Raw genomic sequence first — 25,394 nt, forward strand, 5'->3', positions numbered from 1 at the left:
CATGGCGCAAACCTGTGTCCCCTGCAACGGCAGGCAGATTCTTAACCCCTGTGCCACCAGGGAAGTCCCTATTTTTATTTTTAAAAGAGGTGTTTTATTTGGTGAGCAGGGAATCCCAGCAAAGGAAATTAAGAGGATCTTGTAAACTATGTCACTTAGGCTGCAAAATGCCTGATGAACTACACTTAGTCCTTGAAACAGCACCTGTCTTCACAGCAGTCATACTTTTTATCTTCTAGTTTTCCAACTCACTTAGGTAAAGTTGCTTAAACAATGAAAATTATTAGTATCTAATTCTCCTCAAGATTCTATGGGGACCATTATCTTTTGTTTACCACACTGTTCTTAAGACAGATTACAATAAAATCATTTGATGAAAATACCGTCTGAAAATATGTCGATTCAGGAGGCTGACAGAAGTTAAAGCTTTCTTTCTGAACTTAAACCTCAGAGAAATAGGTAACTTTAAAAAAATGGATGAATAGATTTCTAAATATAAAATGGAGACAATTCAATCTTAAAACTCAAACAGAATACTGAAAACATTAATAGAAAAAAGTTCAATGCATCCTACAGAATGAAAATGCTCAGTCTTTTCCTATAGATACTTAAAACTAGTGAGCCCACTTTTCATTAATATTTGCTAAAATCTATGTAGCAGCCTGTAGATTTAGTTATTTGTTCAGGACCAAAGTGAAGCCAAAGCCACAAAAAACAGAGATTAAACTAAACTGTGAGTAGCTGTTTAAAAAAAAGACTACGTACACATAAATAGGATTACACACTTTAATCTGATTGACATGGAGGAAGTAGGGAGGACGTGAAAGAAATTTAGTTTCAGCTCTGCTTTACACATAACCAAAGGCTCCTTTTCCAAAAAGTAAACCTGAGGTTTCAAAAACCATATTTTATCAGAATACTTCAGGAAAGCATACTATGTGTAATCCAGGAAATACATTATTTGCAGAATAGGAAAATCATCACAGGCAATAAAAGATTAAAACGAAAGCACCAGGGCTTTGAGCAGGTCTAAGGTGAGTATATCTGCAGAAACAATGTAAATGTTCTTGACTGGCTGCTATGGAAACATGCTAATGAGGACTGGTCCACATCTTATCATTTTTTAAAACATGTTTCTTTGGAAAAATGGCAATAGTGGCTGAGAGTGAAGCCATCCTTTAGACACCCAGCTTATTGGCCTGGGTGAGAACAACTTTGAGAACTGGCATAAAAGCAGAGGTCTCACTGAAGTTGCTGGTGCTAACTATGTGGGTATGGATGGTCAATCCTTCTGAGTAGTTTCGAGTCTCAATGCTCCTTGCGATGTTGTGTAAACCATTGATGATTGTTGGTGAAAGCTGAAATAAAGGTGGAATTGAGAGAGAGAATTAAATTAAGGAAGAATTTTCCATGAGACCCTCTATAAACATTAAACCCTGATATTTAAGAGGAGCTTGAAATAAACATTATTAAAAAAATGTATAAACTGGTGAGCATTTCCAGAAAGCTTCTCGGACCAAACAACACTTAAGTTATAAAATGGAACCATGACAAAATGATTTATGTAAGGAATTATTTACGAATTATACATGTATGACAAGCCAGGTATTTCCTTACAGAAAAGCCAGATTTCCTTCCCCAAGTTGAAATGTTAATGTCTCTCTCCACTTAAGAGTTTTAATTCTTATTATTTTAGATAACTTAACTACTTTAAATAACTAAATTATTTTAGATACTGTCTCACACCTTTTAAAATTTTTCCTATGTACATGAAGGAGTTTAAAGATTCTTAATCATGACATCTCGAAGTAGGGGCCCAATTTACTCTAAAACCTTGTAGACAATAGAAACCTTGCACTTCTGGTCCACTGCCATTAGGAGGGCAACAGTCCTCACCATGTACGCAATTTGCCAGTTCTTAACTGCTTTTCATAATCCTGTCATCTCTTAAAATCATAAGACCTCTAGTTTTTTTTCCCCCCATGTCATTACTTGGCATACATGTCCATACTTTTCAGAGAAGACTTTATTTTGGATCAGTCCATGGGCCACACCACTTCCACTGTTATATCAACTTTCTCTGGTTTGGCTCTCATGAGATAAATGGTTATTTTTAGCTGATGGCATTGATATGGGGAATGGGGAAGAGAAATGCTAAAATGCATAAATGTGAAAGGTCTCAATTCTTTTTTTCTCTCCTAGTGCTTTCATTAATAAAACAAAACAATTCTAGAAAGGAATGCAGAGGTTGGGAGGGACAAGAGAACAGAACACACAGGGCATTTACTCCTTACTGCCAACCATCTTCATAGTTATACACATTGATCTGCTCAATTTGTGGTTACCTTTGGCTTTGCCTTTGTGTAATAGCTATTCTAAAAGAAAAGGTTCAGAGTCTTACACTATGAGAGAGATTACAGATTTGGTCTCTGGAAAACAGAGTAGCTGCCCACTCTCTGATTTCTTAATTCAAGGGACATATAAAAATGAATAGAAGGCCAGTTACCGTAGGACCAGTACAGGCCAGTTTGTATATCTGCCCTTTGTTATAAAAAAAGGCTAAAAATTCTCTCTCCCTCTTAACACACACACACACACACACACACACACACACAGCCCTATCCCCTTATCCCCCGTGACTGAAATGTAAGATTTAGACAGAGAAAAGCCCATTCTATGAACTGTCATGATCATTTTGTCCCCACGCATACTATATTACATGCAAGTGCTGATGAGACACTTATTTTACTAGCAACCAGGAATAAATGATTATCATAAATCCTTCTTTTCCCCACAAACTTACTGTCTGTTCCCTAAGTTTATCATATAGAAACTCCAAACGTTTGCTGGCATCATCTAGCTTCCTCTTGGTTTGCTGCAGGAGAGAAAAAACAGGTATGTTATGTATGAACAATAACTTTTATCCCAAGAACTTGCCTTATCTCATTTCACTAAACCTTACAGTCATGATGTTGGAGAGCTTCATTTTATAAAGAAATGGAGATAGCTAAGACTGATGAACTTGGACAGATTATTAGAACAGAGATCAGTAATCTATTAAGGCAGGGAGGGCAAGAAACTGAGACCCTTCCTCCTAGTATGCAAAATGGAGCACTGGCTGGATTCCACGGGGACTGCAACTCACTTGAGGTGTGTGAGTGTCCATCTACACTATATCCACAAGCAACAGAAGGGGCCATCTGGAGGCAGCAATGGGTCAGTGTACTACAGAAAAGAAGGTCTAACAGTTACTGTAAATTAAATAAAATGAACATTATGGGAGCTAGAAGGCAAACATACAGGTGAACTGTGGAATCTCAAAAGTACTACTTATACACTCAGTCACATTTGGTACATTTAATCCTGTCTTATTCTGGGCCTTTAAAACACCAAAAAAAGGAGAAAATTATCTTTTGGTGACTTAAGATTATTAAGAGGGAAGTGTTAAAATGAGTTCTTAAATTAAGGAGTCCTCCTACCCTCATCCTAGTACTGTAAGTGTAGTGAGAGAAAATTATCCTAAACGTAAAGGTTTAAAATTATACTGTGATTAACTTAATATCTACATTATGCAACAGCCTTAAAAGTGACATTGCTTTTCAATATTTATTGAGGGACTACTACATGCCATGCTGGGACAGTGTTGTGTCTCATGGATCTCATATTCTATTGGGTGGGAAAAAGATACTAAATAAACAATATATTGTATGTCAGATGGTGATGTGTGCCATGAAGAAAAGTTAACAGGGTAAGGGGGTCAGCAGTGTTGGCAGTATGACGTGGTAAGAAAGTCCTGATGGCTAATGGGACATCTGAGCAGACACCAGGAACAAGTGAGCAAGAGCTCTGCAGTTCTGTGAGGAAGAATTCCAAGCAGAAGGAGCAACAGGTACAAAGTCTCGGACGCTGACACATTCTTGGTATGTTTGAGGAGGGCATGTCAGTGTGTCTGAAGAGGAGTGCAGAAGAGGTGAAGCCATCGAGGATAACCTTACAAACTAAGTTGTGCTGCAAAATTACTTTGTGCTGTTTGGACATAACTGAAGTAGAAATAAGAATAAAGTCATACTATAAAAATGATTTCAAGTATTGATTAAAATGGACTTCTGTGGAGGGTTCAAAGTTAATCCCACCTAGCTACCAGCAGGAGTCCTGCCTCCCCAACTAGTGACAGGAACAGTTTGTCTTTCTCTTCTGCCCAGGGGTCCTGGATAACCAGAAGGGAGGTGATATGGTGACCCAGCGGAGGTGAAGCTCAACAAAAATTTATTAAGCTAGGCCATGTACGAGGTGTCCTCCCAACCTCTGTTTACGTTAACTCATGCCTGAAGGAAGACTGGAGTTTTCCCACATTTTTATTATGATTCCTCCATTTTGTATGATGAGGACCTCTCTGCCTAGGAGACACTGTACACTTACCTGTTTAACAGCTTCACCTGTTCTCTGTTCCTAGTTTCGTCCTTCCATCACTCCCAGAATGCCAGGAGCTAAGGTTTATGTTAACTTTCCCCTGCCTCTGCTTTCCTGACACTTTCAGTACAGGGAATTGCTTTCCAAAAGACTAGCAGAAGGCTGTACATATTACTACTCAATGTTTGATGAAACAACAAATTCTAGAAGCTGTTTTTCAAGCAGACAACTGGCCAGTGACTAAATAAACATATTCAATGTTTGTTGGCAGAAAGTGACATTTCACCTAAAACAAAACTGGCTTTGTGGAATTTTTGTTGTTGCCAATACAGTCATCCTCTAATAAACTGAGTAAAATCAGTTACTTTGACTATGAATATGACTCCAATATCTAAAGCACTTAACTATTTTTAAGGTCTTTGCAAAGTTAAAGACTGTCTATCTACTTTTAAAAGCTTTGATGTAAGCTCAGAAAGAACCCCCAAATCTGAGTTTCACCATTCTGTTGTATTTTTGTGCTACGCATAAGGTTTGCCGATGAGACTCAGGGCAGCATAGTGGTTGAAAGCATGAATTCTGGAGCCAGACTAGGTTCGAATGCTGGCTCTGCCTTAATTATTATGTAAATGCTTTTTGCCTTAATTTCCTCCTCTGTTAATAAATATGACAAACCTACCTACCATGAGGTTGTTTTAAGGATTAAAGTTATATGTAAAAAGCAGTTGAATGTGTTTTTATATGTACAGCAAACTATATATAAGTGCTAGCTTTACAATTTTTGCATAAACTTTCAAAATACATCTTGTAAGACTTTAAGCAATCATTATAGAAGCGCTCCATAAGGGATTCTTTTAATTAAGCAAAATAAAAAATACATACAGGATCTGTGGCTGAAGAGAGGCAGCGCTGAATAAGATCCTCAAATGTGGTCTTTAGAATGAGGTGTTCATCTGGAATAGGTTTCTTGGTAATTTTTTCTGTTGGCAAAGACTGCACATGCTGGAATAAATAATACCATAAAATGACTAGAAATGACCAGAAGCTACCTATACACAAAGCCCTGAATATGTGATAAAGAGAAACCAACAACCTTGTAGATAGGCTATTCAAAATCAAATGAAAAATTAACATGTGAAATCACTTGGGATAAGCAAACATAAAAATCAGATATTCAGTAGAAGATACAGGTACTCCTTCTACAGCTTCTATTTTCAAAAATAGGATTGGATATAAAGTATTTGATTAATTATGGAACATATGTTGATCACTATTTTATATAACTGATAGGAAGGAGACCTGTGCCAGTAGGAAATAAAAAGAACAAGGCAATTACAAAGTTGGCTGGTTGGAGTGGTTGCTTGCTTTGCTTGTTGGCTCATTTTTTTTTTTTTGCTGTACGCGGGCCTCTCACTGTTGTGGCCTCTCCCGTTGCAGAGCACAGGCTCCGGACACGCAGGCTCAGCGGCCATGGCTCACGGGCCCAGCCGCTCCGTGGCATGTGGGATCTTCCCGGACCGGGACATGAACCAGTGTCCCCTGCATCGGCAGGCGGACTCTCAACCACTGCGCCACCAGGGAAGCCCTTTTTTTTTTTTTTTAAAGCATTTTATGGTAACATTTTTTTGTTGTTGTTAGTTTCTGCTTTATAACAAAATGAATCAGTTATACATATACATATGTTCCCATATCTCTTCCCTCTTGCGTCTCCCTCCCTCCCACCCTCCCTATCTCACCCCTCCAGGCAGTCACAAAGCACCCAGCTGATCTCTCTGTGCTATGCGGCTGCTTCCCACTAGCTATCTACCTTACGTTTGGTAGTGTATATATGTCCATGCCTCTCTCTCGCTTTGTCACAGCTTACCCTTCCCCCTCCCCATATCCTCAAGTCCATGCTCTAGTAGGTCTGTGTCTTTATTCCTGTCTTACCCCTAGGTTCCTCATGACATGTTTATCCTGACATTCTTCTATTCTTTGGTTTACCCTTGGAGGGTGTTAACTGGCCTATTATCAAACTGCAAGATTAAACCAAAGGTTAGGATAGAAGAGTCCATGATCTTACTGAATGTACAGATGGGAAAACAAAGAAGGAATGTATAAGTGTTTAAAGTTTTGACTGATTAGTTCATTCATAGAAAACATTAAGCAATTATGTATTAGGTATTGGCTAAGTATTGGTGAGCCAATACGGAAATGATCTCATCCCTCAGGGAGTTTACAGGGTGATGGAAGAGAGAGAAAGTTTTAAAATGTCATAAATGTATGTAAAATAGCAACTGTGGTTAAGTTAACATCACTGGAACCAAGAGACAATATAATTGGGATTTAACTGAGGGGAAGGCTCTTTAAGGAAGTTATATCAGAAGGATAAGTAGGAGTTAACCAGTTAAATGGGGAAGGAAATGCATTCCAGACAGAAGAACGTGTACACAGGAAGGATCATGATACAAGGGACTGAAAGGAGGTCACGGTAACTGGAGCAGAGAGAGACAGCAAGGAAGAGTATGAGCTGAGAGAATCCAGACAATGTGAAATATTTTGGTCTTTATCCTGCGAACAATGGGAAGCTGTAATGTTTTAAGCAATGAGGAGATGAGACCAGATAAGAGATGGGTGAAAGTAGATGCTGGCCGACCAACTAGAGGCTCCTGCACTGCTTGAGACTGGAGATGAAGGTAGCATGGACTAGACTGGAAATGTAGAGAAGAGATTTGAGAGAGATTTTTAAGTAATATAGCAAGATTTAGGGATAGCTCTGAAAAACAGGTTAAAGGAAGAAGAATATAAAGATGATGCCCAGGTTTTTGGCTGGATTAAATAGGAAGGATTATGGTGCCATTAATTCAAACAGAACACACCAAAAGACGACTAGGTTTGGAAGGAAGACTATGAATTAGATTCTGGATATGTTAAGTGTGAGGTGCCTCAGAGACATCTAAGTGGACAGGAAGGTGGATATTATGGCCTGGCTGAACACACACATCCATGAAGCTCTCCCTTTCAATGGCAACTGAGGTTCTGGTCAGATGAGTATAGCATGAGCACCCAGGTCTAAACAAAAGTGAATGGCTTCACAAACACCACAGACTTGTAATTATAAAAATTAACAGTGCATCTTTATAATTTTATATATTCTTGTGGAAAGAAGAAGGTCCTCCCACCTCCATCAAAACACTTGTTTTTATAATGCAACTGTTAATGTTTAGAAGTTCCTTAGGCAGAAATCTCTTAACAGCAAAACATACTCTTGTGGTAGAGATATAATCTTTACAAATTTGACTTTAGAGAGTCAAAGACAATAACAGAAAGAAGAGCTAGTTTTATAATTGGGCAGGATTTATTTCATCTTATGTTGAACTGTGACCCAACCTCTTTACTTTTCATGAACAGATCAAAATGTTTATCTTTGTATGTCTAAGTCAGTTATATGGAAATATGGTAGACTTTTCATCATCTAGAGCCTTGCCAACTAGCTGTTTGTATGTGAAAAGCAACCACAAATTTATATCTCCATCTAAAGATATGGCTCTCTTATTAGCTCTTACACATACACAAGAAAATATATAACTCATTACATTTTTATTTTATATTTTAAAGGAAAAAACCTTTGGAAACAGCTTCTGCTTAGCAACCTTGGATGCAAATATGGATTCAACTGATCTTAAATTGCGGCTACTGATTAGATCAAATGAAATACTGTAATTGCCAAGTTACTGTTAACATATACTAGTAAATACATAAGCTCCTTCTGGAAAGTTTGTATGTGGCCTTGTCATTGAAAAATAATATACATACATGAACAATCTTAAAAAAAAGTTATTATTTTTAAGTTGCCTAAATTGAAATCAAATTGAGATAATAATAAAGGTATAACCATAAAAGTTAAAACATTAAGAAAACATACCGAAATAAAGCCATCTCCCACTTCCACAGATTTACTGTTACCTGCATGGTATTTCCAATAGGAGCTCCAGGGGCACCTTCAATATTGGGCTTTGAAAAAGATGGAGGCATGCCTGGTTGACTGAGGGGTTGCTGTATGCCATGGAAGGGCTGGCCACCTGGAAGGTGTGGCTGCGGGAATGAAGCTTGGCTTGATAGTGGTACTGGAGCTGAAGGTTGCTGCTGCAGCATCTGTGACTGGTGGTCACCCAAGGGGTTCATGATTGGTGATGTGATGGGAACAGGAGGCGTAAAGTTCTCAGGCATCTTTTAAAAGAAATAGAAGGCACCAAGAGTAAGGAAAAAAACGGTATGATGACAACATTTCCTCAGCTTTAAATAAGGGAGTTAGCCATTTGGAGCAACATGGATGGACCTAGAGATTATCACACTAAGTGAAGTAAGTCAGAAAGAGAAAGACAAATACCATATGGTATCACTTATATGTGGAATCTAAAATATGACACAGATGAACCTATCTATGAAACAGAAACAGAATCAGGGATATAGAGAACAGACTGGTGGTTGCCAAGGGGGTTGGGGGAGAGTTGGAATGGGAGGGTGGGGTTAGCAAATGTAAGCTTTTATATATAGAATGGTTAAATAACAAGGTCCTACTGTACAGCACAGAGAACTATATTCTATATCCTATGATAAACCATATGGAAAAGAACATATTTAAAAAAGAATGTATATACACATACATGTATAACTGAATCACTTTGCTGTACAGCAGTAATTAACAACACTGTAAATCAACTATACTTCAATAAAAAAATTTAAAAAAATAAATAAGGGAGTTAGACTATTCCATGGTTAAAAAAATTTTTTTTAAATAACAGGAGAACACTTTTTAAAATGAAATTTTATGCAGAATTTTAGAGAAAAACATAAAAAGTAAAGCTAATCTGGCTAAGAGGGCTGGGAGCTCAAACCTGGACCTTTGTTTCCCCTTTACCTTCCACACTTATCCCATAATGGGCCAAAACCATGGTGTTTTTGAAAGAGGATGTCAAAGTCTGGAGAATTATATCTAGCCATACTGGGATCAGATATGCCAAATATGTGTTTGTTTAATGTGATCAGATGTAATACCTTTTTCCTAGATCATTAAGTGATACCTACTTAGTGATCAATCACACTCAAAGTAGTAGATTAAATTTCTGATTATCATTGATCTCATTTTGGGGGGGGGTTTGCTCATTTAGTATCTCCCAATTTTATATTCTGGCCTCTCATTACTATACTTGGGGGACAGAAATCACTAGGAGTAAAAAAAAAAAAAAAAAAAAAAAAGTCTTGGGGTAAAAGAAGAATCTTAAGTTATGCTCTAACAGCTCTCAACAGTTACTAACATCTAAATGATGCTCAACTACAAGGCTATTTCGTTTCATATTATATGTGATAGACAAAAATAGTCCAAAATATAATTACAAATTCATGATTACTGTTAGAACCCAAAACCAAAGTAACTCCTAAAAAAAAACCACTTGAGAAGCATGAAATTTTGTTTCCTACTCTTTGAAAAAGATGTGCTGGGAATTTACATCTTGTTTTTTAAAAAGGGTTTAATTCATATCACCATACTATTTTGTACTTTCTTTCCTTCCCTTCATGGATTAGAAGATGTAAGTTGAAATACACATATTAAGTATATCAGTCAGTCAGCTTTGCCTTTAAAGGAACAGTGAAGTGTGGTGTGCTTCAGATGGCTACATGATTGACAGGACACCTGTAGGCAACTGAATAGACATCTTTTTCTAGTACCTTCTTCTTCTTGGGTACTCTGTTCAAAGCTGGAGGATCATTCCAACCATTCTGAGAACCTATAACAGATAATAGAAGGCATTTTCCTTTAGAATCCTGAAAAAAAGAAAACTAAACTGTATCTATCATATAATACCTTCAAACTTTACTTTCACCCTGAGATAACTGTCACAAAAGTTTTACCAGCTGAGCTGCTGGGATCACTATGTAGCCCTGGACTCTCAAACTCATTACCTCTAATAATCACAGGGCCTTGGCTTAGAAAGCAGCATATCCTGACATTATTTCCTTTTAAAGTGAAAGAGTTGTACTAAATTTAAGGATAGTGAAGTTTTTATGTCTATATTGGTATATAAGCTTCAAACAATTCTCTCCTAATAAAGAAAAAATAAATCACCTGAGTCTGCTAAAAAAAAAAAAGGCTTCTGATATATTGCACACACAAAAAAAGAAAAAAAGTAGCAATCTCCTATTTTCCCAGAGAGCAATTCAGCATACCCAAATCATCCACATGGTAGAAACACTGTTAAAAAAACAAACAGAGCCCAACTACGCAACACCAGTATGTTTTATCACTTTTGCATTAAGAACAACCTATAAAGTAGAAAAAGGCATCAAATATCTGTGGTAAGATTTTTTTTTTTTTAATACCACACACACACAAAAAATTTCCAGCTGGCAGTAAATATAAAATTAAACTACTGTCACCTTTAGGAAATTTCCTCCCCCCCCAAATCTCCCAAAACCTGTCATCTCAAAGTGAGAAATGAACATAGGTAGCAGAACTCATTAAGGTACTTAATGCCTATATCTTAAAAAAAATTTCTTTTAAACATCTTTATTAAATGCCTGTATCTTTAAAGAAAAAAGGAATAAAACATGCCAGAGATAGGATAATTACTAAATCAAAATATAATCATTTTACATCTTATTAGGTTTTGTGTATGTGTATATGTAAAAGCAAAACCTTCTTCTTCTTTCAATAAATTAAACATTCTTTCAGTATTATACTTTTGCTTGTTTTATTGATATCCACGATATTAAATCACAACAAAATTGCTTAGCAAACCAAAGAACATAATGTCATAGAAATTTTTTAAAAACAAGATCTTCTCCTAACCAGCATGCACTCATTTGCCTTGATTTTAAAAGTAGAATTAATTTTCTACAACGTGACTAGGAGACAGAGCACCAAATGAGCCTCAAAGCACTCAAGAACTAATCACAAAATATTAAACCACATGATGCTATTTGCTTAACAAATTCTTAAAAGTTCTCATTAAACACAGACTAATCATTCAAATCTCTCCCATCACCTTCTAATCTTTCTTATATCTAAGACAATCTTGGTATAGCCTTGTCTTTCAGTCTGTATAACAGACAACTTTTATGATTCAAGATCATTTGTGTCACTATGTTAATTCAATCAGTTCTAAGATTTGATCAGATTTAGGAATATTATCGGCTTTAAAGTTCACATGCATAATTGTGAATATCCACTCATTAATTAGAGTCAGTGATTCAAAGATTTCCAAAGATATATTTTGTAACTAATTCACCTTCCAACATAGATGCCTGGTCTTGCATAGACTGATTTTCTGTAGACAAAATGTAAAAGTGACTTAAACAGTACTATCATCAAAGACATTCTAAACTCTACTCACTTTTTTTTGAATTTCTGAATTTTATTTTATTTTTTATATAGCAGTTTCTTATTAGCTATCCATTTTATACATATTAGTGTATATATGTCAACCCCAATCTCCCAATTCATCCCACCACCACCACCCCCTACCCCACCACTTTCCCCCACTTGGTGTCCATACGTTCGTTCTCTACATCTGTGTCTCTATTTCTGCCCTGCAAACTGTAAACTCTACTCATTTTATAATTGTTTCTCCTCCCTCCATCAACCCCAAGAAAGAACTAATTTTATAAGGGAATAAAACTTACTTTTTAATCAAGTCATGTGAAATGGTTTCTATCTAATTAAGAGAGTAATCAGTTTGTGGGCAAAGCTAATTCATTTAAATGTGTCAGATCCAATCAACTCTTAAACACTTTTTTTCTCTCACTGTGCCAGCTGTCTCTTTTAAGAGAAAATTTTGTTCCTTCCTATTTAAAACAACATTATTTCCCTAATTATTTGCACAGATGACTTTTCTACTATTTGATCAATGAAGCTCAGTAATATCATGGTGCGGGGAGGGCTGAGAGCACTTCCTAACATATTATAACTGTGTCCATTTTAGTATTTTTTAAAGCTGTGAATCCAAATCAGGTGAAGATCTTGTAAAAATGCAGATTCTAATTCACTAGGTATAGCGTAGGGCCTGAGATTCTATTGCTTCAGCCAGCTCCCAGGTAATGCCAATGCTGCTGGTCCAAATCCTCTTTAAGTAGTAGGGTTTTAAAGAGAAATGGGAGGATTTCTACATTGTCGTGCGGACTTCAACACTACATTGATAAAGATAATAAGCATGTTAGACAATCTTAACAAGGAGGTGCTACTTTATTGCTGGATTTGGGAGGCCCCAAGGATCTGCATTCTGAAGGAACTAATTTCTGGGGTCACACCATGAGTATGAGCATAAATGGGAACAGGCCCAGTAAATATGTAACCATCCCATATGGTCTTTTCTATAAGAATATACAGATTTGCAGACTGTTTAGCACAAATCTTCCAGAAATCACTACTTCTCTTAAAAGAACTGAAGTCTCTGGCAGTGGACAAGAGGAAAGAAGGCTGAGAACTAATACAGCAATTCCAAAATTGTCGGATATTCAGGATTGGTCCAGGTCCAGCCTCCAATCAAAAGCATGCAGTGTAGATACATCATATGAACACACAACTTAGGGGAATTCAACTATCTTCACTTGGGGAGAGAGGAATCAAGAGAATGTAGCATTAACTAGTGAGTTCAATTCAGTTTGAGCTCTACTCAAGAAGCACATGCCCCAGAGGAACTGTGAGGTGGGAGAACTAATCCCACAGTTTGAAATTTCACTGTATGGAGCTAAGGATAGATGTTGTTCATACAATATGGCTTCTAACCACAAGCAACTTCTTCATGAGGGCTTAACTGAAGAAAGGGGTGATCATGGATAACTGACTCTAAGTGATTTATTTTTGTCTTAAATGATGACTTTACAATTTAACTCCCCATGCAAGATATGACCTCATAGCACTACAGTTAATAAATCCCTGGGAGTCACTGTGTGTACATTATGACAGAGGACAGACCTGATTTGCAACTACTGATGTACTCTCTAGCACCAGACTTCAGCTTCTGGGCTGAGGGGGACACTATACAGTGCATCCGCAAGATCTACATCTGCAGATGCAACCAACTGAGGATCAAAAACAATCAGGGGGCTTCCCTGGTGGTGCAGTGGTTGCGAGTCCGCCTGCCGATGCAGGGGACGCGGGTTCGTGCCCTGGTCCGGGAAGATCCCACATGCCACGGAGCGGCTGGATCCGTGAGCCATGGCCGCTGAGCCTGCGTGTCTGGAGCCTGTGCTCCACAATGGGAGAGGCCACAACAGTGAGAAGCCCACGTACCGGGGGGAGGGGGTGCGGGGGGGGGGAAAAACCATTCAGGAAGGAAAAAAATCCAAAAAGTTCCCAAAAGCAAAGCTTGAATTTGCTGCAAGCATTTACACTGTATTGGGTATTATTAGCAATCTAGACATAAAAGTATATGTGTGTAGGTTATATGCAAATACTACGCCACATTATATAAAGGACTTGAGCATCCTTGGATTTTGGTATTGGGGCGGGGCAGGGGGGAGTCGACGGTGTGAAAAACCTAAAAGTACTGGAGGTACCCTGGCCTTGATCAGTTTTTTCAGGGAGCAGTCTCAACAACATGCCTCCTCTCTAGCCCTATGAAACGTGGGAGCAGAAGGTGAGACGAGTTTTTCCTCTAACCTCTCATGGCAGTGATCTTAGCCTTGGATATTAAAGCCTGAGGGGGTATCCTGATTTCACCAACTATTAGCAGCACAAAAAAGTATGTGGAACAATTTCATATGACCCTTTGGTAGAATGACACCAAAGTTATAATGAAATCAAATTAAATTGAAAGTTACGAGTAAAACTGAATGAAATAAGAAACAAAAAGATTTTCAACAGGAACATATAGCCAGTTGGCTATCCCTCGTAACTTGAGGGTAGGCTGCCTGTTGAATTGAAAATAACGATTGTACAATAATCAAAGTTCCCACCAAAATATATGCCTAACTGGCCCCTCCTAACCTCAAACCATGCAATATATTTAGCAATATGTTTTATTTCAGCCCAGAAAAATCCTTGTTCAAATCTCTGATCAATTTAACAGTTTTATCTTAGCTATGATTCTAACCCCTCAATAGTTTTGCTTTTATGTCTTTAAATTGTTTAAATATGACTTTTTAAAAACACAATTAAATTGACCTCTACTTTATTGAGACACACTTTAATAGCAACACTAGGTAAAGCAAACTAAATGAAGAACATGAATATCTACAGGAGACAGTATTGTGGGGGTTCATTACGGATGTGCAAAATGATACTCTTGGTCAATATTTTTAAAAAAACATAGCAGAGACTAATCTTGGACATAATTCTCTCATAAAACTAGTAAGGGAAGATAATCTTTTTTACCTTTTCAAAAAACCTTAAAAATGGGCATAAATCTCTTTCTTACTCTTTTTAAACATGACAATAACTTTAAAGAACATTGAAAAATGGTTCATGGTGTAATATTAAGGAAAGTAGTAAGATGTAAATTATGAGTGTATGTGCGAGTTATGATCTCAATTCTTTAAAAATGCATGCACACAATAAGATACTACTATCTTCACACCCATTAGAATGGCGAGAATTAAAAACAAAAACAAAAAAACAGAAAACAACAAGTGTTGGTGTGGATGTGGAGAAATTGGACCCTTACGCATTGCTGGTGAAAATGTAAAATAGTGCCACCACTTCAAAAAATTAAACACTGAATTACTATTTGATCCAGTAATTCCATTTCTGGGTATATACCCAAAAGAACTGAAACCAGGGACTTGAATAGATATTTGTATACTCATGTTCACAGCAGCATTATTCACGACAGCCAAAATGCCCATGTGCAGGTTAATGGATAAACAAAATGTGGTACATACTTAGAGTGGAATATTACTCAGCTTTAAAAATGAAATTCTGATACATGCTATAATATGGATGAATCTTAAAGACAGTGAAACAGCCAGTTACAAGAAGAAAAAACTGTATGACTACTTATATGAGGTACCTAGAATACATACATAGAAACAAAGTAAAACGGTGGTTACCAGGGGTTGGGGAAAACAGGAGGTTTTTAATGGCTACATAATTTCAGTATGGGATGACAAAAAAGTTCCCTAGTTAGCGGTGATGATTGTACAATAATGTAAATGCACTTGATGTCACTTAAAAATGATTAAAATGGTAAATTTTATGTTATATATATTCAACATTAAAAGAACTTTAATACATGCATACATACATATATGTGTGCATATATGTGTATGAAGGGAATAAATACACCTAAATTATTAGTGGTTATATATGGGTGGCAGAATTACAGATAATTTTAATTTTATTCTCTATACTATTTGAGGTCTTTCAAAATCCTACAATAAAAAATTAATAAAAATCAAGGGAACATTAACTTAAAAACTGAATATGGCAGGTCACTGGATTCTGGAGACCCTTATCCACCTTAGTGTAGGGATTAGTCCTCCACATGGTCTTTAGGGAAGGAAGAGAGAAGCGCTTGGTCTCACACACAGAAGTGGAGTTGCTACCATCTTTACTTCAATCTCACTTCTCACTGGGAACCTTCTCAAGGTGTCCTTGCATAACGGTAGGATCTAGGCACTGGCTAAGATACTTTCAGTGGATTCACAGAAAAATATTAGTGCCAATGGTATGGAGCCTTTTGGCTAAAAGATAATTTGAGACGGAGAGAATACAGCATCCTTGTTAATCATATACCTCCCCCTTCCCCGTTAGCCTCACATGTCACATTTTAAAAAAGGCATCACAAAATTAAAAATTTAAATTTAGAAAGAATGAATCCTTAAGGTCATTTTCCAATGACATGCGATAAAACAAATTTATCCAAAGAAAAATAAGGAAGGCTATCATGCTCCTTTCCTTTGTTTAAAGGGTTAAAAACCAGGTACTTATAGTTTGACTACGGAGTGTTTATGAAAATTAAAAAAAAAATTTTTTTTCAGCACACTGTTTCACGAAAATATGCAATATTATGCCCCTTCAAGACTCTTCTATGTGAAGGAGCACAAGACTATATATATATATATATATATATATATAGACCCAAATTAAATTTTCCATTGTTTAATGAAATCAATACTGTTTACTCAAAAACAGCTTCATGAGAGAGCTTGTCATTTTATCAGAAAATTTTTCTAAGTAAACTTCTTGGGCCTTCACATTTGAAAGTGCTCTTCCTTAGTAACTAGTATACATTAAACCAGGGACAAAAAAAAAAGGTGGGGGGATACCAGCAGTATCTTACTTATCCTGGACAGTAGAGCTAGGAAAACTTCCTGCTTTTTGTGCTGCCACCACTGAAACATGTTGCACTATACTAACTTAGGCTGTTAGCACTTTATACATAGAACTTGGAGACAGCCTCTTTTCCTTGCCTCTGATTCTGCCATGCTGCTCACAATCCGTTTTGCAGAACCAGCTCCGGATTAACCTCCCTAAAGTACCCTTTGACCATGCCTCTCAGTAGTTCAAACTCCTCCACTAGAATTTTTCTTCTTACTGTATGAAGTGTAAATTTCTTCCCCTGACATTTAATGTTTTCCAAAATTTGGCCCCAATACAAATTTTATGTTCCAACTTACAACAAAGCTATGTGCTGTTCACTAGAAATGTACTGTACTTTTCTGCCTTCCTACCTGTGCCTAGAATAATTCTGATTATAGACTGAACAGGTTCTCATTAAGAATTTACTGAATGAATGTTTTGATGATTGTAACATGAGTTTCTCTGAGCAGTGGGCACATAATTTTTTGTTTCACTAATAGTTACAGGGCTTGAAAATCCTACTGTCTATCAAGAAGAATCCACCGGATAAGTGGAATTTCCAAGTCCCGTAGAAAACCATGATATAATAATCTAAGACATATTAGGACAAAGATAAAACTTTTAGTCACAGTTATCTGTATAACCTAAGCAAACTTTTTAGGAAATCAAAAAATAAAAATAAGGTAAAGCTCTAACTGTTAATTAAAATACAGGGACTACTAACATGCAAGAGGTAACAAAGCAGCTAGCTTAGTGCATGCTGAGTATTGAAAAATGTATGGCTTCATCTTCCTATTAGTTACTCTGCTTCTCAGCCAGGTTAGAACACTGTTACTTTGTACATAAGCAAAGACTTTATTATATGGCCAAATGCCCTTTAGCTTAAGGAGGAAAAAAATACCCATGCAAATATCTAACTTAGATGATGAAGTAACAAATGCTTAAAATAGTGATGCTAAATGTTTCTGTAATTCCAACACTGATAGCTATTTCTACCCCTTTCATCAGGACTAGACTATCTGGTAAAGAATAATGAACATGGGCTCTGAAGACTGAGAGACTGGGGTATCTCAGTTGTATCTCAACTTGGAGACTATCACTGTGCAATCATGAAAACATTATACATAACCCTAGGAAACTCAAGCTTCCTCATGGCAATTTTTAAAAAAATAATTATTCCTATTTCTCATGGTTATGAGAAAAAAGAAAATATATGGCAGTGCTGGTACATGTCCAATGTATGTTCAATAAATGATAATTCACTTTCCTACTTCACTGTACCACTTTCTTATGTGGGGATTTACTTGAATCCATCTTTCACTCAAGCTATTACCCAACTATTCAGAATATATACTGCTTTCACTCATCCAGGTTTTAAAAGGTAATTTTTTGAACTCTACAATTGAATTAACACTCCTCTCTAAATATCAACCTATTGAAATATCTGTATTGAAAATTATACAAATTTTATTTGTGCAGTAAAGGCTGATACATGTTGTGTGTATGATTTTTGGTACTTTGGACTTTAATATTCTTTATCAAAGAAGAGAGAAGGAGATATGTGTATAATTCTGGATCCATAAGACTTCCAAGAAAAAAAATACTTCCTCAATAAATCCTATTATATGTTCAGTGTTTTCAGTTATTAAAGCTACTACTTAGCAGATAAAAAGAGAACAACATATACTGGACTTCCAGGAATAACTTCAGTATTAGAAAGCAAGACTCACTCCTGTTTTGCCCCTCTAGTTTAAAACCATCAATTATAATCTGAAAAGGAAACTATTTTCAAATACCCTTAGTAACAAGTATACATTAAAGCAGGGACAAAAAAAAAAAGGAACAGAGCTCTAATTTTGAGTGATGTGTTATCACAGCTAACTTTGCAGTCACTGTCCCCAAATGCTCTCAATGTACTAATGCATTCAATCTCTTCATAAGCTTATCAGTACATACTATTATTATTATGAGGAAACTGAGGCTTAAAGTTAAGTAACTTACTCAAGGTCACATAACTAGAAAGGAGTGAAGCTGTCGTACAAACACAGGAAGTCTGATTCCAAAGTCTGAATTCTTTACTATGTTAGTGGTTCTTGCCCCGATTCATTGATCTCTTTTTGTAATACTTCTGAGGTCCCTTTTACAATCCTAACATGAAAATCAGATAATATTACCCTTATAAAAAATTAATAGAATGCTTTAATTGTAACATGAAAGATAAAAAGAATTTATAAAATGTGTGTTTACTATAAAAATAATTTTAAATTATGATTTTAATTAGAAAATTTCAGGCAGAACTATACTGCCAACAACAACAAAAATGCCTAGAAATTTCCAAAATGTTTGTGAGGGTAGAATTGTCCTAATGGAGAGAATCCCTGCACTACTGTATACTTTCTGCTGTCTTAGAGATTCTGTCAGAGTTGCATTCTTTCACTTTTTTCCTTTCAATACACATGTCGAGATCCTTGCTCACCTTTACAAACAAACATAATTACAAAATTTGTACAGCCTCATTTCTTAAAATCTGAAAATTCAGGAAGAACACAGAGTATCGTTTTACTCTGGCAAAGAAATTAGTGTCAATTAAATCTAGTTCCAACCCCCACTTATCTGGCCAACTAATTTCTTACCGCTTATTTTAAATTCAATGGCAGATTATATGCTCTTACCCTTTTAAAGCTCTAAAGCTTTCCTCTTTTAGCAACTAAAGTTCATTATGGGAAAATCACACTTTTAGAAATAGTTTTAGAATTTGTTATACAATTAAATCAATACCTCACACTGCCCAGTTTACAGTTAGAAATAATTCCCCTCCATCCACCCACGTGATCACGAAAAAATAAAAGACGGAGCCAAACCAAGTCCCTTTCAAGCGCAGACCTGTTCTCTGGGATGCAGGCAGCTCGCCGGCAGCAGGCAGTGTACCTGTTGCTCCAGGAGCCAGCGCATAAGCTGAAGATGACGGTGGAGCTCCTGGTCCGCCATGCTGGAAGGATGCTCCAGAGGAAGGAGGAGGAGGGAAAGAGGCAGTGGAGCTGGAGGTAGGTGGAGAGGCCTGGTGCTGTGCTGTGTATAGTTGAGACTGCCCAGAATAGGAAGAAGCAGAAGATATGTACGGGGTGTTAGGGTAAGCGTTTGAAGCAGAAGGAGCAACAGGTTGCTGAGGTCGATACACTGCTGACCCCCCTGTTCCGAAGGAATACTGCTGGGCTGGTTGATAAGCTACACCAAGGAGAAGAAACAGAAATTTTAATTAGTTACTAATTTATTCAGACAGCAACAGAAAACCAAAGTTATCTCATTCTATGGAAATTATTTTCAATTCTTCTAATAATAAGCTACAACCAAACATTACCCACTTAAAACAGGTTATGCTTTTAATAGTCTGGATGCCCTAACTATACCAAAAGTCACTGGATCCAGTCTTTGAACCCTGACATCTCCAGACTGCTGCTGGCTATGAAAATCTTTGAGTCATCAGACCCAAGAACCAGAAGACTGACCCTTTTCTGAGACATCCTGTTCCTGTGAAGACTGCAGTGATACCTACTAGCCATCAGATGGAGCCATGCAGGAATTACACATCCAAAGCAGTCCCCTCTACAGTAAAAGTTAAGGGAGCTTGGTGGCAGCTCAAGACCTCTTCCACCATAACAACTGTAGGGTGAGCACTATTGTTATGAATCAGATACCTTCTCCAACATCTAGTAAAATCATCAGCTACTCAAATTCTGGGTTTGAGCACAGTTCCAGATGAATAAGCAACTCTGTATGATCCCTGACAAGACAATTATTATATTTCTTACACTGTACAAAGTTGGTTAATAAGCAATCAGACAGCCAACTAATGTTTTAATGCAAAGACCTGAACCCAGATACCATTACCTTTTGTGTGACCATGGGTAGAATATGAACCTCTGCAGAGGGAATCTAACAGAACTGTGCTCATCCTACTCTGAAGACAGCACTTTCACACTGAGCACTGAGTGAAAAGCTGTATCAAATTTGTACTCATGTTAAGTAAGAACACACATCTTAGGAGCACAGAACACGCTCGTTAAGATTAGATCTTGCTAGGTAACATCCTCGTGTTTTACAGTAGTTGTTCAGTCATATAATTGTCCACTCTGAGGTCTGCATTTTTGCTTGTTTTAAATTTTAAAATAGAGGTGATGTTTTACTTTGCAAGTGTAGTTTCTTAAAAAAAAATGAAAGCCAATGGGGAAAGGTCATTATTATACATTTGTCAAAATTCACAGAGTGTCTGACACCAAGAGGGAACCCTAAGATAAACTACTCCAAGCAAAAATGCTGAGTCAGTGTAGGCTCACTGACTGTAACAGACAGACCACCGTGGTGCACGATGTCTGTGGTGGGGAGGCTGTGCACGGAGGCAGGAGGTATACCGAGACTTCCTGTACTTTCCACTCGACTTTGCTGTGAGCCTAAAACTGCTCTAAAAAATAGTCTGTTTCCTAAAAAAATTAAATAAATGGAAGACGACAACAAATGCCCCTTGGAACCAATTTTCCAAAAATGATTTGCATCATCTTGCCTAAAGGAAAAGAATATGTACTAAATAATTTCTAAAATTCTATTTTTTTATACCAAAATCATGGGACAATTGACTCACTTTAACAGGCTCAGGAATAAGAGCCAACTGTTCTGAATGGACTGACACAGGAGCTGTTTCCTAGCATGTTGATTCAGGATGCCTCCCAGGGAAACCATGCTTTGCTATAGCAAGGACTCAAGTCCTACACAGAATGGTTCTTTCTTTACTTGTTAAAACTGATTTGATCATGGCTTTGGAGCTTCAAAGTAAACAGTTACTACACTAGATAAGACAAGACATGCTGCTGTGACAGGACTTCAGGGTCACACTACTTACGCTGTGGCTGTGGATAAGGTGGTACCTGGGTGTGCATATGACCAGGAGATGTGGGAAGCTGAGCTGTGGCAACATTTGGATTAACATTCCCATGCATTATGAAGCCTGGAGGTGGAGGATTTTCTCCCTAGGAAATGAGAATATGGTAGAAAGGAGGATTACATTTGGAACCAAGAATCTTACCAGATGGATTTATAATCTTTGAAATGTAATTAAAAAAAAAAAACTTTGTGTAAAAAAATTACATTTTGTGCATACTATCTTCTTCAAGACACATTTTCTGAGCAACACATTTTGTGTGATTTAAAGATTAGACAGGTCCAAAGTAATAATAACAATGAATGGCAAGAGATGCTAACAGCCTCATAAAATAGGATCTATGATATTTATAGTAAGTCACTAGGATTTTCCATCTCTACTGAAGTCCATTCACGACTAATGCTTCGAAAATATTAAGTATAAATGCTACAAGGAGATATTATCTTCTCTACGATGCTAAAAAAAAAAAGAAGAGGAGGAGGAGGAAGAAGAAGAAGAAAGGAAAAAATATTCAGTGAAATCAGATTTAAACCATTGATAGAACCTTGGTTGATGTTTTTCTAGTTCAAGTCAATTTAGAACTGCAAAAGAAGAGGAGAGTGATAAGAAAATAAATTAATTGTGCTAAAAACTGCTTCTTGCATCCTAAAGGCACTAAAATGCAATAAGCAGATAGACAGATGGGGGGAGGGGAACTTAAGGGAGGTGGGTAGAGAATATATAACTATATATTTAGGTGAGCAGAATTCTGCTCAAAGAGGAATAATGAAGGATATACCTGTGTATCAGAGGGAGAGGCTGCAGGTGGATGGCTGGGAAGGGCGGTAGGAGTTTTGTTACTCCAGGTAGTGACAGTGGGGGCAATTCTAACCTGAATTGAACAAAGAAATACCAATCACAGAACATAAAACATGAAAATGTTAAAAGAAGAAAAAAAAAAACCCAACAGGCATTAATAGCCAGATGCAAAGCAAAAAATAAGAACAGCAAGATAGCACACATTAGCCAGGCAATTGCTTTCAAGGTAGCTGGGATTCCAAAAGAAAAAAACACCTTTCATAACAGAACAGGGGAAGGGAGGTAGTAGAAAAATCAGTATGAAAACTAAATCAAAGCAGAAAGAACAATGCCGTTCAAGTGTCAAGAGTAAGTGGGAAAAGGTAAGTTCTGTAAGTAGGGAAGGAAAGAAGACATTCTGGAAAAAAAAAAAAGGTAATTGAGTAAAAAAGTGATTTTTGAAGCACTAATTGTATTCATGCTACTATTAGATCCGTAAACATATTGCTATAAGCTCCCTTTTCCGGATTTCATTAGAGCCACAAAAATTATGTTAGTTCCATATGAGGCTTAGAATCATACAATCAGAGCATATTAAAGATCATCCAATCTAATCCCCACCCTTTACCATTGAGAAAACCAAGGCCCAGAGAAATGAAGGGGCTGGCTGAAGTCCATACAACTTGCTGATGATGGAGCTAGGACGGATTCTAGGTCTCCTGATTCCCAGGCCAGTGTTTGCTACACTACACCATGTTGCTTACCCTGGAGTCCAGAGGTTTTCAAAAAAAATGTTTTTAAGCCATCAGAATATTTTTTGTCAAGTAAATCTTTGTAGAAGAAACTCTATCATATAAACAATTAATAGCAAAGATGTGCTGTTGTAGTAGGAGGAGAACTCCTACTCAGTTGGCTTCCCTTTCAGAAATCCCTTTACTCCTGCCTATAAGCATGTCTTTAAAACCACAAGCCACTGTCCTCATTCAACATATCATAAGCTTTAATCAAGAAAAATCACTGTGTAATTTATGACTGAATTTGTTTTCCTTTTCTTAAAGTATGAGACTGCTAAGTCACAGTATAATAAAAGTCTTTCAAGGTTTTTACATTTTCCCAGAAAGATAGATTAAACCCAAGGACATAAGGAGTAAATATTCTCTTCTCCCAATGTAGAGAATGCCTTACTTCAGTGCTCTGACACAGTGAGGTCAAGCTCAAGGTGCTTAGTTTAGGAGTTCCAATCCTGTTAACCATTAACTAGCCATGCTGACAAATTCAAGCTCTATGTCTTAAAACTCTGGTTAGTCGCTAGACTTCTCCACCTCTCAGTTTCCCAGCCATCACCTGATTTGCCCTATCCATGTCATACACTTCCTAAGTCTAGCAACAAGAGTGGGGAATTTAGTTTTGTTTACCAATATACCCTCAACAGGGAGAATAAAGACAGGCCCTTAAATTCATATTTGTCAAATGAACCAAAAAATAAAAGAGAGTAGTACAGTTATAATTATATTCAAATGTAATCTATCCTGATTAAGTAGCAATCAAAAGCATAATAGACAAAAGAGCATGAATTTTTTTTAATTTAGTTTTTCATGGTTTTATGATTACTTTTGCTACAAAATGTAAAAATGACCCCATGAATTCTATCAGCAATTTGTTCTATTTTAAAATGGGCAGAGGGACTTCTCTGGTGGTGCAGTGGTTGGGAACCCGCCTGCCAGTGCAGGGGACACGGGTTCAAGCCCTGGTCCAGAAGGATCCCGTGTGCCGCGGAGTGGCTGAGCCTGGGTGCCACGGCTGCTGAGCCCGCGTGCCTGGAGCCCCTGCTCCGCGTTGGGAGAGGCCACCACAGTGAGAAGCCCAGGCACCACAGCGAGGAATGGCCCCCGCTCGCCACAGCTGGAGAGAGCCTGCACGCAGCAGCAAAGACCCAACGCAGCCAAAAATAAATGAATGAATAAATAAATAAATAAATAAGAGAGACTGCCATCGAGGTGGTTTCATCTCAAAAATAAATAAATAAATAAAATGGGCAGAGTACCTACTAACTTTGTTATCGATCAAGACCATTTACTACTTACGAAAATATACTTTTTATTTAAGAACATGAAGGTTATCTGCTGGTCTGGAAATATAAGTTTCTACATGAAATAGTAAAAGACAGTAAGAGGTCACATTTTATGCCACTAACCATTTGGCAATTTTAATTTAATAAATAAATTAATTAATAAAAATTATTTAATCATCTTTACATTCCCCATGACCTACAACTTCATATACCTTTGGTCACTCACTTTTCTCTAATATAAAGTTGTCCAAAAAAATGTTTGTATTCTGGATACTCTTTACTGTGCTGATACAGAAGACACAGTAAAACCACACTAATGACTCAGAAAATAATACTTAAAAAGAGATTATTTTCTAAAAACGTTTAAAAAAATTGACCAAATTACCCACAAAATTGTTCCCACTACTTTACTCACAGTTTGTTAGATGAATCAAATTGTAAAAATTTCAAGAACAGATGTACATGTGTAATTTAAGTTTGAGTGATGGAGAAATAAGAAGAAATCTCCCCAGAGAGCTTAAATTAATTTTACCTAGTTTGTAAATTATTTGACTAGATCAAAGGGATAATTTTTAAAAACATCATAAGTGCTATTTTCAAGATCAGAAAAACTATAACCATTAAAATAATACATTGTCTAGTTTTATCACTGGTCTCTTACTCAAGAAACTAAAACCACCAATTTGAAATATATAAATGTTCCTACTTAATCTGGACCATATCACTCACATGGGGATAATATTGTTGAGCTGGAACTCTTGGCATCTGTGTGTGGCCAGCAACTGGTCCAGGCCTGCCCTTGGGCAGCTGCTGCCTCTCATAAGGAATTTTAGGTGACTCCTGTTGTCCTGCTGGATTTCCTTGTGCTCTACAAAGTCTGTCACGAAGCTGCACAATATTTGGCTATAAGAAGCAATGGAAGAAAG

General features: G+C 37.0%; 1 protein-coding gene across 28 annotated transcripts in view; it reads right to left on the reverse strand.

Annotated features, from left to right (window-relative positions):
• Positions 1–772: 772 nt before the first annotated feature.
• The window catches only part of SEC31A (SEC31 homolog A, COPII coat complex component), a 72,862-nt gene continuing 48,240 nt past the window's right edge, over positions 773–25,394 (reverse strand). For 15 of the 28 annotated variants that reach the window (XM_067736419.1, XM_067736415.1, XM_067736413.1 and 12 more), the window contains 10 exons: positions 25,198–25,371; positions 22,399–22,491; positions 21,582–21,708; positions 19,571–19,912; positions 11,676–11,714; positions 10,117–10,175; positions 8,353–8,616; positions 5,290–5,409; positions 2,804–2,875; positions 773–1,358 (listed from right to left, as the gene is read on the reverse strand). In XM_067736419.1, the coding sequence (XP_067592520.1) occupies positions 1,179–1,358; positions 2,804–2,875; positions 5,290–5,409; positions 8,353–8,616; positions 10,117–10,175; positions 11,676–11,714; positions 19,571–19,912; positions 21,582–21,708; positions 22,399–22,491; positions 25,198–25,371 (1,470 nt within the window). In that variant the 3' untranslated portion in view covers positions 773–1,178. The remainder of the gene's footprint in view (positions 1,359–2,803; positions 2,876–5,289; positions 5,410–8,352; positions 8,617–10,116; positions 10,176–11,675; positions 11,715–19,570; positions 19,913–21,581; positions 21,709–22,398; positions 22,492–25,197; positions 25,372–25,394) is intronic. The other 13 variants (XM_067736428.1, XM_067736424.1, XM_067736425.1 and 10 more) reach the window with 8 other exon arrangements.

The sequence above is a fragment of the Pseudorca crassidens genome, chromosome 4 (genome assembly GCF_039906515.1).
Source record: "Pseudorca crassidens isolate mPseCra1 chromosome 4, mPseCra1.hap1, whole genome shotgun sequence".
NCBI lineage: Eukaryota > Metazoa > Chordata > Mammalia > Artiodactyla > Delphinidae > Pseudorca > Pseudorca crassidens.